The sequence below is a fragment of the Phoenix dactylifera genome, unplaced genomic scaffold (assembly GCF_009389715.1).
Source record: "Phoenix dactylifera cultivar Barhee BC4 unplaced genomic scaffold, palm_55x_up_171113_PBpolish2nd_filt_p 001282F, whole genome shotgun sequence".
NCBI classification, from domain to species: Eukaryota; Viridiplantae; Streptophyta; class Magnoliopsida; order Arecales; family Arecaceae; genus Phoenix; species Phoenix dactylifera.
In genome coordinates, this window is record NW_024068615.1 from 38,156 (window position 1) to 51,264 (window position 13,109).

The following is a 13,109-nucleotide window of genomic DNA, read 5'->3' on the forward strand; positions in this document are numbered from 1 at the left end:
CAATAGATTATGACTATTATTTATAATTCCAAATAAATTTTCAATCAAAGGTTAAATTGAGCAACAAAGTGTTGTTAATCCCATTGATATGACGAATGATAGACCATAGTTTTTCTCTTACGATAGCAATTACATGGCAAGAATAATGGTCACTTTTGACCTTATCAACATTGATTTCTTTGATCAAGAATATATTTCGAGGATTGGAATATAAATACAGAAAAGATAAATACTAATCTTAGATGCAAACGGCAACAAACACTAGTGGAAAAAAAAAGGGACATGATTACCTGCTTTTGTAAAAGGTTTGCAAGTATTCATACAAAGCCAGATTTCATCTCAGCATTTTAATAAAAAAATTGCCTGAACGGTGCAAGATTTATAATAACATCTTCGAATACAATGTCAGTCCTGCTTATGCTCTCTCGACAGTTCTGAGGTTTGTAGGCACCACAATTCCGGTTATTTTAAGTCATATACCTTGAGAACATCTTCGAAGGTGGTGAGAGATGCTGGTCATTTCCACTCTCTTGATAGCGATGTGGTCTGAAGGCGCCACCCTTCTGGCTCCTTCAAGTACATTTTCTCATCCAAATATTGTTCAAGTCCTAGTGCAATATCGCCCTTGTTTTGATCTCGTTTCTTCAGAGCAGGCAAAAAGCTACGGGAGATGACATCCAGTATCTTCAGAAACTGAGATTTGTATCTCCTAAATAGAGCAAAGCCTGCCATCTGATAACGTAAAAGCTAATTTAGCTATGAGAAGCGCAGCAAAGTATGCAGCGAATATGGGAGAGTCAAGAAGCCAGATTAACCTTTAGGAAGGACTCCAAAGCAGCAGCAGTGTATTCGTTAGCAGGAAGTGCATTCAGAAACATTGCAAGCCATGCCCATCCTTCTTTTAGGCCATGAGGATTTCTGATACCTTCAACCTCTGTCTGCCAAGACACAAAAATGGCATTTTCGTGTTGGATACTGGTACATTCATAGGGTATCTCATGAACATCTAATATAAACCAATCCTTCGTAACAGGAATGGATCCTTGGAATTAATAGCAGTCAAAGCAAAATTTCTAGGTTAACCAGATTGAATGGCGAGGCTCCACTACCATGATCTGAGCAACACTGGTAGCTTGACCAATATCTCCCTCTACACTAATATCCTTCTAAGTTCAGTTGGGCCAACACTTGTGATGTTTAACAATTATGTCGAACATGTATCAAAATGTAACACTGCAAATATCAAATAAAATAGAAATAATACTATTTTCGAATTTTCTAGCCTTTGACATTTTTCTTTCATTCTTAATATATTGCTATTATTGCAATTAAGGGGACAATTTGTTCATGAGAGAGTGAAGGTAGAAAAGGCATTGCATTGAGATGCATGATTTATGGGCAATATTTAAGCACAGTTAACCAGAAATGAATTTCCTACTCTATCTATTTAGTTCCCTAATTGCACCACCTTCTTCCCTTCCCCAATAAAAAAGGGGTGAAGCTTTAGAAAACTGGTAGAACTCAATCAAATAATTGTATTAGTTGTCCAGACCAGCAAGAAAATACTGGAGCTAAAGAATTCCCCTTTTTCTTTCTCATGTTTCTCACTGTTTTCTCCTATTTTGTCATTGTTTCCTGTTCCTTACTTCAACAAATTTGTCTAGCCATAGCATTTCCCTTCACTCTTACATACTGCTTCCTAGTTCCATTTGGAAGGTGGCAGCTATGGTTTTAAGAGATGCTTATGGTTGGAGGAGAGAATTTGTCAGATAATGATCTGGTAGACATTTTGGGAGGGTGTTGATTGAGGTATTTATGGCCCTAGAGAAAATACACATGCAAATTTCTAAAATAATTTAATAGTATTATTGTAATTCTACAGTACTATTTTGTTTGACACCATTAGCATCCAGGAATAGGAGAAATAAATATAGAGACCTGAATGAGTGCAGCATATAATTTCATATAAGACCTGACACGATTCAGGTAACTTTGAGAGCTTTCAATCTTCCCATCTTCTTCACGGTAACCAATCATTTTCAAGTATTCTCTGGTTCCCAGTGCTGGCTGAAATAAGTAAGAAATTGACTAAAAAATCTTTCAAAAATTCATGCTACTAGAAGATTTAACTAATACATAAAATATAATTCTCAAATATAAAAAATGGAATAGTTGTATTTTGTATAGTATGAAGTCAGATTTGTGCAATAGAAGACTTTCATCATGCTTCTAAAATTCACTGAAACCATTAATCTGTTGCAATTATCCAAATTATATTTGGATAATCCTCCATTATTAGTTTGTTTATATCTTCCATAAAAGAATAGTATTATCTAGATTTCAGAGTCACTTGAGAAGGCTAATCATACCTATTGTCTTGTTTGATTGATCGCTCTCAAAGATGTGGAACCACTTGATAAACTTGTGCTTTAACACAAAATAAGTTTCATAGTAAATCTATATAATGTTATTGGAGTCTGCAATAAAATAAAATAGCCTACCAGTTGTTAAAATTGATTACATTATTAACTGCAAATGCAGTTAAATCGAATTATTGTTTTCTCAAATAACCTTTACGTGATGATTAAGAAATTAGTATTATTAAATGCTTTTTCTTTTTGAATACTGAAGAAAAGCACAAGCATCATTTGAAAAAAATAAGTAAAATGCCGAAAGTTGGAATACAACTTTATTGTTTTGGCTATAGTTGTAGTTAAAACGTACACCATCTAAGAACTAATGCAATATAAAGTAGATAATTTACAGTTAGAAAAACAATAGCTGGTCTCACATTTGAACTCTGCAGATGCTTTGGAACAGTGTAAATGCAAGCTTTGTGGAACTCAGCCAGAACAAAATCCATTGTAACTGGGATCTGAGGATGATCCAAATAGTCAGTTCATGTACTTGAAATGCTAATATGCATAATAACATGTGATAACAAAATAATGAATTTAACATCTATTTGCAACCAATATTTACCAATAGGCAACTAGAAATCTAAGACTTTTGACAGCAAATATTTCCTACCTCTACTAACACCACGGGTCAAAGTGTGTAATGAAGTTTCCAACATATAGAGAAAATAGATAATGATTTGCAAATTAGAATGCAAAACAGGACAAACACAAGCAAATTTACTTATTATCACTCAGGGTGGACAACACGATTTTTACCTCAAATATGTTATGGATAAATGTAACGTGCCAATACAACCAGGTAATGCAACCAATCATTCTCATGATATGTATGCATGGCCAATATCTTATATTCAAACCAGTCGACACGTATTGAACTTTTTTCCAACTCATTGTAACTATGGTGGTCAGGAGCATTCCAAGGTGCACCAAATAGAACTACCATTATTTCGCAGCAATATGTCATATTGATTTGCTTTTTGTGCTAAAGTTTTAAACAAAGAAATTATGAGGGAATTTTTAGTTTTGCAAATTGAATTTTTTCTTTAAATAAAGCAAAACTCAAACATTTTCAATAAACATGGATTAATGGATTTTTCTACCAAAATTGTGGGTCTCTAATTAAATCAACCAGTATAAAGCAAATTGAAATTGAAAGTGGCCTTTCATTTAACCATCTGCCAGATCTAACAACTTTAAAATAACTCTGTCCGGAACCTACCAATATGGGTTAGATTTTTGTTAAAAATCATCTGTCATGGATAAAAATGATTTACGATAAATTAATATTATATTTCAATTAAATGGTGCAATCTAAAATTGCTTTCGACAAAAAATACAGAACTATAAATTTTCCAAAAATCATACTTTGTATTTATTTGAATTGATGAAAGTTTTATGAGATATCAATCAAAAAATATATCACAAGCAAGCTCACTTACTGGGGATATATTAATGTATCATAGTCAATACTGTCTAGCTCATCTACTTTGTGCCATAACCTAATATAGTATATTTATATATGCTAACGTTATGTTTCCAGCAGACCATGGGGTGAAGCCTACAGGGTGGACTGTGCTGCATCAGCAAAAGATGTACATGCTATATAGAATCAGTTATGTGCAGGCAATGTGCATATGAGCACCTGGCTAATGTAAATGGATTCATATAAGATGTTTCAATGTCCTTTGGGAGGTCTATGCAAAAGTACTTGGTCAGTTGGAGGACAAATTATTGAATGCAAATAGTCACTAATCGTTGGTTTAATATAAAAGCAAACATCTTGCACCATCAGATACAGGCACAAAGAACAGAAGGCATGAGCTTTGTCTTTTGAGGCGTCTTCATTTGGATCGCATGGACGAGTGCAGTATGCAAAGAGCGCAGGTCATGCAAAAACCACGTAGATGTTTTCCAGATGTTTGTGTTTTATTACAAGAGAATTGCTGGTGCAACTGGGAACCACTTATGATTTTGAGGAATTTGTGAAGAATGTTCTCTATGTTTTTATGTTATATATTTATACCACTCCAAAATGAGAAATCTTCCACAAAAGTATATTCTTATGAAGTTGAATCCTTTAGTTTAAACATACTTTTGTACTTGAGAAAAATGAAAAGAATAAAAAAGAAAAGCACTATAAGTTCTTCCTTTGATAAAATCAATTTCAGTTCAAAAGTTTTACTTTTGCATCTTTGGAAAAGGAATACATTTATTTTCAACAAAAAATGCCATAATTCTATAATTTCTATAATTCTATTCTATTGTTTTCTTACTGGGCTTGGTTAACGTGGTTTATCTCTGATAGTGCAAATCAAAACAGCACCAAATTGTGAGGCAGGGTTTGGATGAATATTTTGAACAATAAGCAGAGAATCCATTGGAAAACAATGAGTCTTCATTAAATGACATAAATTTCAGGCATATTTTATATGTAATGTTATTGCATCCAAGTTCCCATTCCAGGTGCTCTCACAAGTTGATTGTAGCTCTCCAATAGCGCTGCATAAAAGACAACATTAGACTTGTCACCCTGCAAATGCCACTGCTACGAGAAATAATATTTCTTAAATTTCACTAGCATTATCATCTTTATTATCACTCAAATCACTGTTACTAAGTATGCTTTGATAGAAGAATACATGGATAGAGTGGATTGCCGACTTGTTACAGGAAGGAAATAAGTAAATAACTAATGTGAAAATGAACCATCTTATACCACTCCAGGCTAAAGTATCAGCCATGATGTTAGCTGATTGAAACAAACTAGTACAAAGAAAAAGAAGAAAAACTAGATCATTAGTCAGCACTTGTTTTTCAATTCATGGTCCTGCCTCCACCCCCCTCAATTTCAATAATGTAAAAAAATTCAATTCTTCAAGCTCATCATCGTGGAAAGCACCAATATCAAGGATGTTGCATGTGTGATTTTAATACATTTCGTTGACACAAATACAATGAGCTTAAATACTCTTCCTCAAGCATTAATTATATGCTAATGTAAAAATATGCAGCAAATGGCACTTGCACGACATGTTTGATGATACTGAGAGACTTTAGTTAGGAGATCTCTAGAATTATAAATTATGCTAACCTCAGAACCGTCACTTTCATTTATGTTTCCAGCATATAGAGATCTGTAGATTTAAACTAACTATCGCATTATGCTAGCATTAGGTATCATCATTTGTCCTGAGTAGTCTGCCTGTGCCGGTACCGGGCCCCAGACTGGTTGCCCGACAGCACGGTTCGGTACGGGCCGGCGTCGTGTCGTATTAGGCTTGTACCAACAAAGTAGAAGAGGCGGGGAAGAGGGAGAACAGGAGAGAGAAAAAGCGAGACAAGGGGAAGGCCGAGGGAGGCCGGTGGAGAGCCAGCAGAGGGCTGGAGAACTGCCACGAGAAGGAGGAAGAGGCCGGAGAACTGTTGCTGCGGAGGGGCTCCAGCTCCGGTCCCTTGTTTTCGTTCGAAACAGGGGCTCAGAGGTGGAGCCCCTCTGTTGTGGCTCCCCGACCTCCGCCGCCTCCATGTGGCGACTCTTCAACCTCCGTCGGCCAGCCTCCACCTTCCTCTCGTTTTCTTCCTCTCTCTCTCTCTCTTTCCTCTTTTTCCATCTTCTCTTCCTCTGTCGCTGGTCTCATTTTCGTTGCCAGAACTGTCTCGGTCTACCAGAGGTTGGCTCGGGACGCCCCAAACCGGGCAGTTCAAGACGATTCCGCTGACCATGGTTTGAGTGAGGTGAAGTATGATTCAAATGGCTCTGCCAACCATATGCAAGAATGCTTAGAGATTCAAGTTGGCTTTAGGATATCTCCAAAAAAGAACTCTAGAACTATGAATTATGTTAATCTCAAAAAAGTTGCTTGTTTTACTATCATATAGAAGTTTGAAGAACTAAACTCTTCAGCACCGTGCTAGCATTAGGTAAGCATCAGTTTGTCCTGATGAGGCAAATTATGAATCAAATGGTTCCATTAGTCAAGGATCCTTAGAGATCCAACAGGTCAAATAAGCCTTACATAGTTTCAAGAGTATCTAATTGAAAATCCGTCACAATCATCTTCATGCATGTCTATGTAACAATGATGGAGAGAACAGGCCTAACATGAAAAAATGACATATGTTTACATAAGAATATTACAGAAAGGGATCAATACAAGATGTCCAGAACTTTGCTTTATAATACTAAAAAAGAGTATACATCCTATTGGGCAGCCAAAAAGAGGACAATACCTATCACAGGAAAGAAAAGTAACAAAAGTAGTTGATACAAACGCAATGAAGTACCCTACTATTAATTGAATATAATTTAAAGAATTCAAGGATGATAAAGAATTTAGCAGACTTAAGATTTCCTAATTACTAATTATGTAAATCAGAGTAAGGAAGAGTGAAACCTGTGATGTAACAAGGAGAATGACATGGCTACAAGCAAAAGCAGTGCGGTCAAAACTTCCAACTGGGTTTCCACATAAAGAGACAACCTATAAACAATGTTTAAATATTAGTTGAAAAAACAAATTACTGATTATATTGTAACAAGCAACATGCATCACATAAGTGGTAATTAAATTTAAGTTATTAGTATTCATGTATGAACAATTTCAAGTGATAAATAATTCCTAATAAGTAAAACTTTGTGTACTGGGTGCCTACATATCCCGTTAAAATTGCCTTACTTGGGTTGTATAAAAAGTCAGATCATACATGGTTTTTCTTTACTTGCTTAAGAGAAGCAATTGGTTAGTTGACTCATTTACCCAAAATGTAGGATAAACTTGACAAGGTCTTCTTTACAAGTATATGTTTTAAGAGCAGTACATATCCATTCATGTTCAGTATAATACATAAGCAAATTGCAAGCTCAAAGGCCATTAAGTGCTTTTGCATTTTGCTTGATGCATCATGTGAAGATGTGAACTTTGAAGGTGACCATGGTTCTGAGTTCTAACCAGGGTATTTGTTGAAGTGTCAATGTAGGTTCCATTGAGTTTCAGAGACCCAACTAGGTTTCACCAAATATAGGCATAGCCCTGAGATATTTACAAGGGGCATTGAAGCATACCACCAAAGGTGGTGGATAAAGGTAATAAGACAGCAAGTAGGAACATGCCAACATGGACCAAATATTATAAAAGGGCAGGACACTTGACAAGCAAGAATATATTAACAGTACATAGCCCACATGGTGTGATGTTGCAGTATGAGCCTTGCCACTTTAAATCCAATAGTTGTACCCCAGAGTTCATCATATAATGTGCTGGACTCAATCAATTGACTCGAGCCCCATGAGGGCCTGGATAGTGTCAAGATTGCAAAACTAGGTGGCATAATGCATTCAAATAACATAAGAAAAGAAGACATTCTCACAAATGTCGAACTACTCAAAATATAAGCACAAAACAAGGCTTTCAAAATTAAAAACTTTTGATATCTGAAGTCTAATTAGCCACTTCAACCAATTGAAGTGCAGATCAACATCTAGACCCCTGAAATTTCACAACATTTAGCATCATTAGGTCCAATCACTTATTTATTTCTTTCTCTTGCTTGAAGCTTGACTCTTTCAGTCTTATTTTTTAGGGGAACTTGCTCAGCGGTCCATTTATTGACCGAACTTTAACATTAAATCCCTGTTGACCGGTTGTTTAACAACCGGTCCATATATATTTTAACATTGCTTTATGGGATAAAAATGCCCCCGCCTCTCCCATTCCCACCGAAGAAGGAGAAGAAAAAGGCAGCCGCCGGCCACGGCCCACCCCCTCCTGCGCCTGCCGCCGGACACGGCCCACCCCCTCCCGCCGGCCACGGCCCACCCCCTCCCGCGCCTGCCGCCGCGCCCGCCGCCCGCCCCCTCCCGCACCCGCTGCCCCCTTCCGCGCCGCCGAAAATACCTCCGCCCCCACGGTGGGGAGTTGCCAAAGAAGAGGAGCCGCTGCCCCCCCGGTGGCCCCATCCTGCGGCCGCCACCGTCCGACCCCCTTCCGTAGCTGCCGGCCTCGCGAGAGGAGAAGGAAGAAGAAAGAAGGAGAAGGGAAGAATGAGAAGGAAAAAAAAAAGAAAAAGAAAAGAAAAAAAAGAAAATGAAAGAAAAAGAAGAAAAGAAAATAAAATAAAAATAAAAATAAAGTTAACTGTATTCCTAGACAAGTTAACTGTGTTCACAGACAACTTAACTGTGTTCACAGACCTGGAGTCGACCCCTTAACAGCACGAGTCGACCCCTGCTCACCTGGAGTCGACTCTCAGGCTTTCCTAGACAAGTTAACTGTGTTCACAAACAAGTTAACTGTGTTCCTAGATAACTTAACTATGTACCTAGACAACTGTGTTCTTAGACAAGTTAACTGTGTTCCCAAACAACTGAACTGTGTTCCTAGACAACTGTGTTCCTAGACAAGTTAACTGTGTTCCTAGACAAGTTAACTTTGTTCCCAAACAACTTAACTGTGTTCCTAGACAAGTTAACTGTGTTCACAGACAACTTAACTGTGTTCCTAGACAACTGTGTTCCTAGACAAATTAACTGTGTTCCTAGACAAGTTAACTGCGTTCCTAGATAAGTTAACTGCGTTCCTAGACAAGTTAACTGTGTTCCCAAACAACTTAACTGTGTTCCAAGACAACTGTGTTCCTAGACAAGTTAACTGTGTTCCCAAACAATTTAACTGTGTTCCTAAACAACTGTGTTCCTAGACAAGTTAACTGTGTTCCTAGACAACTTAACTGTGTTCCCAGACAAGTTAACTGTGTTCCTAGACAACTTAACTGTGTTCCCGGGCAAGTTAACTGTGTTCCCAGACAACTTAACTGTGTTCCTAGACAACTGTGTTCCTAGACAAATTAACTGTGTTCCTAGACAAGTTAACTGTGTTCCCAAACAACTTAACTGTATTCTTAGATAACTGTGTTCCTAAACAACTTAACTGTGTTCACAGACAACTTAACTGTGTTCCTAGACAACTGTGTTCCTAGACAAGTTAACTGTGTTCCTAGACAAGTTAACTGTGTTCCCAAACAATTTAACTGTGTTCCTAAATAACTGTGTTCCTAGACAAGTTAACTGTGTTCCTAGACAACTTAACTGTGTTCCCAGACAAGTTAACTGTGTTCCTAGACAACTTAACTGTGTTCCCAGACAAGTTAACTGTGTTCTCAAACAACTTAACTGTGTTCCTAGACAACTGTGTTCCTAGACAAATTAACTGTGTTCCTAGACAAGTTAACTGTGTTCCCAAACAACTTAACTGTATTCTTAGATAACTGTGTTCCTAAACAACTTAACTGTGTTCACAGACAACTTAACTGTGTTCCTAAACAACTGTGTTCCTAGACAAGTTAACTGTGTTCCTAGACAAGTTAATTGTGTTCCCAAACAATTTAACTGTGTTCCTAGACAAGTTAACTGTGTTCCTAGACAACTTAACTGTGTTCCCAGACAAGTTAACTGTGTTCCTAGACAACTTAACTGTGTTCCCAGACAAGTTAACTGTGTTCCCAAACAACTTAACTGTGTTCCTAGACAACTGTGTTCCTAGACAAATTAACTATGTTCCTAGACAAGTTAACTGTGTTCCCAAACAACTTAACTGTATTCTTAGATAACTGTGTTCCTAAACAACTTAACTGTGTTCACAGACAACTTAACTGTGTTCCTAGACAACTGTGTTCCTAGACAAGTTAACTGTGTTCCTAGACAAGTTAACTGTGTTCCCAAACAATTTAACTGTGTTCCTAAACAACTGTGTTCCTAGACAACTTAACTGTGTTCCCAGACAACTTAACTGTGTTTCCAGACAACTTAACTGTGTTCCCAGACAAGTTAACTGTGTTCCCAAACAACTTAACTGTGTTCCTAGACAACTGTGTTCCTAGACAAATTAACTGTGTTCCTAAACAACTTAACTGTATTCTTAGATACCTGTGTTCCTAAACAACTTAACTGTGTTGACAGACAACTTAACTGTGTTCCTAGACAACTATGTTCCTAGACAAGTTAACTGTGTTCCTAGACAAGTTAACTGTGTTCCCAAACAATTTAACTGTGTTCCTAAACAACTGTGTTCCTAGACAAGTTAACTGTGTTCCTAGACAAATTAACTGTGTTCCTAGACAAGTTAACTGTGTTCCCAGACAAGTTAACTGTGTTCCCAAACAACTTAACTGTGTTCCTAAACAACTGTGTTCCTAGACAACTTAACTGTGTTCACAGACAACTTAACTGTGTTCCTAGACAAGTTAACTGTGTTCACAGACAACTTAACTGTGTTCACAGACCTGGGGTCGACCCCTGCTCACCTGGAGTCGACTCTCTTAGGCTTTCGAGAGAGCTGTTTTTTGCCCTGATTTCAGGGGTCGACTCCAGCTCTTTAGGGGTCGACCCCAGCTCTTTAGGGGTCGACCTCAGCATAAGTCTACAATAATTTTCTAATAACACTTAACTGTGTGCACAGTCGAAATAACTGTGTTCTGGGGTAGAATAAGTGTGTTCCGGGATGATTTAAATATGTTCCAAGCTTTTTTAAACGTGTGTCATGTTAGATTAAGTGTGTTCCAAACTTATTTAATTGTTCCAAGCTTATTTAACTTTATTTTTATTTTTTCCTTTTTTTCTTCTTTTTTTTTCCTTTTTTTTTCTTCTCTTCTTCCCTTCTTCTTTCTTCTTTTTTCTCCTTCCGCGAGCTGGCGGCACACAGTTAAGTTGTCTGCGAACACAGTTAACAGGACTGTGCACACAGTTAAGTGTTCTTAGAAAATTGTTGTAGAAGTGAGCGAGTCGACCCAAGATTCTCACGAGTCGACCCCAGCAGAGCAGGAGTCGACCCCAGTTCAAACTTTTTCTTTTTTTTTTCTTTTTTTTCTTCTCTTCTTCCCTTCTTCTTCTTTCTTCTCTTCCCGCGAGGCCGGCGGACGCTGGAGGAGGGCGGGCCGTGGCCGGCGACAGCCGCAGGACGCGGGACGGCGCCCTTCTTCCTCTTCTTCGGCACCTTCCCACCATGGGGGCAGGGGCGGAGGCATTCCCGGCGGCGCGGCCGCGGGAGGGGGCTCGGGAGGAGGCGAGTCGGGCCGGCGGCGGCCGCGGGAGGGGGCAGGCCGCGGTCGGCAGCAGCCGCGGCTGGGAGATTACAGTTTGGAAAGTCTCTGAAATTCTTCTTCTTCGGAAGGATGGGAGATCATGAGGAAAGGGGCATTTTCGGTATCTTATTTCAAAATAAAAGGGGCTCAGGGACCGGAAATTACAGTTTGGAAAGTTTCTGGACCGGTTGTTTTAGATTTAATTAACAAGGACTTTTTGTTACAGTGGAGTCTTTAGAGGGATGGGAAAGTCAATTACCCTATTTTTTAAACCTCTAGTAGAATAGCTAGTTCAAGTTATATTCTAACCTACTTAAGGAGGAAACATATGCGCAGAATATATATTTATCCACAGATTGTGACTGAACCAAAATCTTTTTTTTTTTTGACAACTTTTACTTCTAAGAAGCAACTTAAACTTAAGAAAATGCATGGTAGACCAAAACATGGATTTGTATATTACAAATCAAATGTGTCACTGACTTGTGTGGTTCTAAGACCACTTCCATTGTAAAATTGTAAGCGAGTAAGTAATTGATAGTGAAAACCCTGGCAGGTTACAATGGTAACCTAGGATCGAGACATTGAAGCTGCTGCATCTCTATGACAGTGTGTATGAGATTCGCACATAAACAAAATAAATAATAAGAGACAATAGCTTCAAAACAGAGGGAGGGAGATGCCTCTGAGCTTTCGCCTCACGCGACAAAATAAAGAGAATGCTCACAGGTGGAGAAGAAAAACAAAATTTTGTTTGATGATGGATATTGTTAGGTTATGTTGAGTGGTACATATAGCAATCACTCCACCTCAGTTTGAGTAGCACTAAACTAAAAAAACTCCTTTGATTCCTTTGTATATGATAAGATTCCATTTGTGGTGTAATTCCTCCCTTTGCTCAATGATGGATATTGTTAGGTTTCATTGAGTGCTATATATAACAACCACTTGACCTCAGTTTGACTAGCACTAAACTAAACAACTCCTTTGTTTCTTCAAATATGATAAGATTCCATTTGTGGTGTAATTCCTCTCATAGCTTCCAAAATACAAAACTAAACTAAAACCTCTATTGGAGAAATCTTGCCCCACCAAGGACTGGAAAGCCCATACACTGCACTTCTAGGATTCTGGATTTAGTATAAATAAGAGAACTATGATGAGGATGTCCTCGACATCAAACTTGGCAACCAACACGGATTCAAACACCACGAACTCAACATCGGCATTATCTTCAAGACTCCCTCATAATAAAGATGTCCTTCAACTGTATCTTGGCAAAACATAAATTCCTCCAACGGTAATGGTTTCATAAATATGTCGGCGAGCTGTTTCCAATTTGTTAACAAATGAAGTGATGCCAAATCTTCAAATGTGCTTTGCATGGCTGCGATGCACTAGATTCCTCATGATCATGATAATGGAGCAATTGTCGCGATAGGTGGTCATCACCTCTACTTGTTCATGCTTCAAGTTAGTTAGCACATTGTCGCTTCCATATAGCTCGGCAAGTTGCTGCAGTGACTGCCATGTATTTATCTTCTAAAGATGATAGTGTTATTGAGTGTTTCTTCTTGGAGGACCAACAAATAGCCCTCAAGCTAATAATGTACA

The 13,109-nt window shown here is 38.1% G+C and overlaps 1 protein-coding gene across 4 annotated transcripts in view; it reads right to left on the minus strand.

The window, feature by feature from the left end:
• Positions 1 to 265: 265 nt before the first annotated feature.
• LOC120108339 (protein GLE1-like) overlaps positions 266 to 13,109 on the minus strand; it is a 54,479-nt gene continuing 41,635 nt past the window's right edge. For 2 of the 4 annotated variants that reach the window (XM_039121928.1, XM_039121930.1), the window contains 5 exons: positions 6,815 to 6,901; positions 2,792 to 2,875; positions 1,939 to 2,067; positions 816 to 938; positions 266 to 732 (listed from right to left, as the gene is read on the minus strand). In XM_039121928.1, the coding sequence (XP_038977856.1) occupies positions 517 to 732; positions 816 to 938; positions 1,939 to 2,067; positions 2,792 to 2,875; positions 6,815 to 6,901 (639 nt within the window). In that variant the 3' untranslated portion in view covers positions 266 to 516. The remainder of the gene's footprint in view (positions 733 to 815; positions 939 to 1,938; positions 2,068 to 2,791; positions 2,876 to 6,814; positions 6,902 to 13,109) is intronic. The other 2 variants (XR_005509728.1, XM_039121929.1) reach the window with 2 other exon arrangements.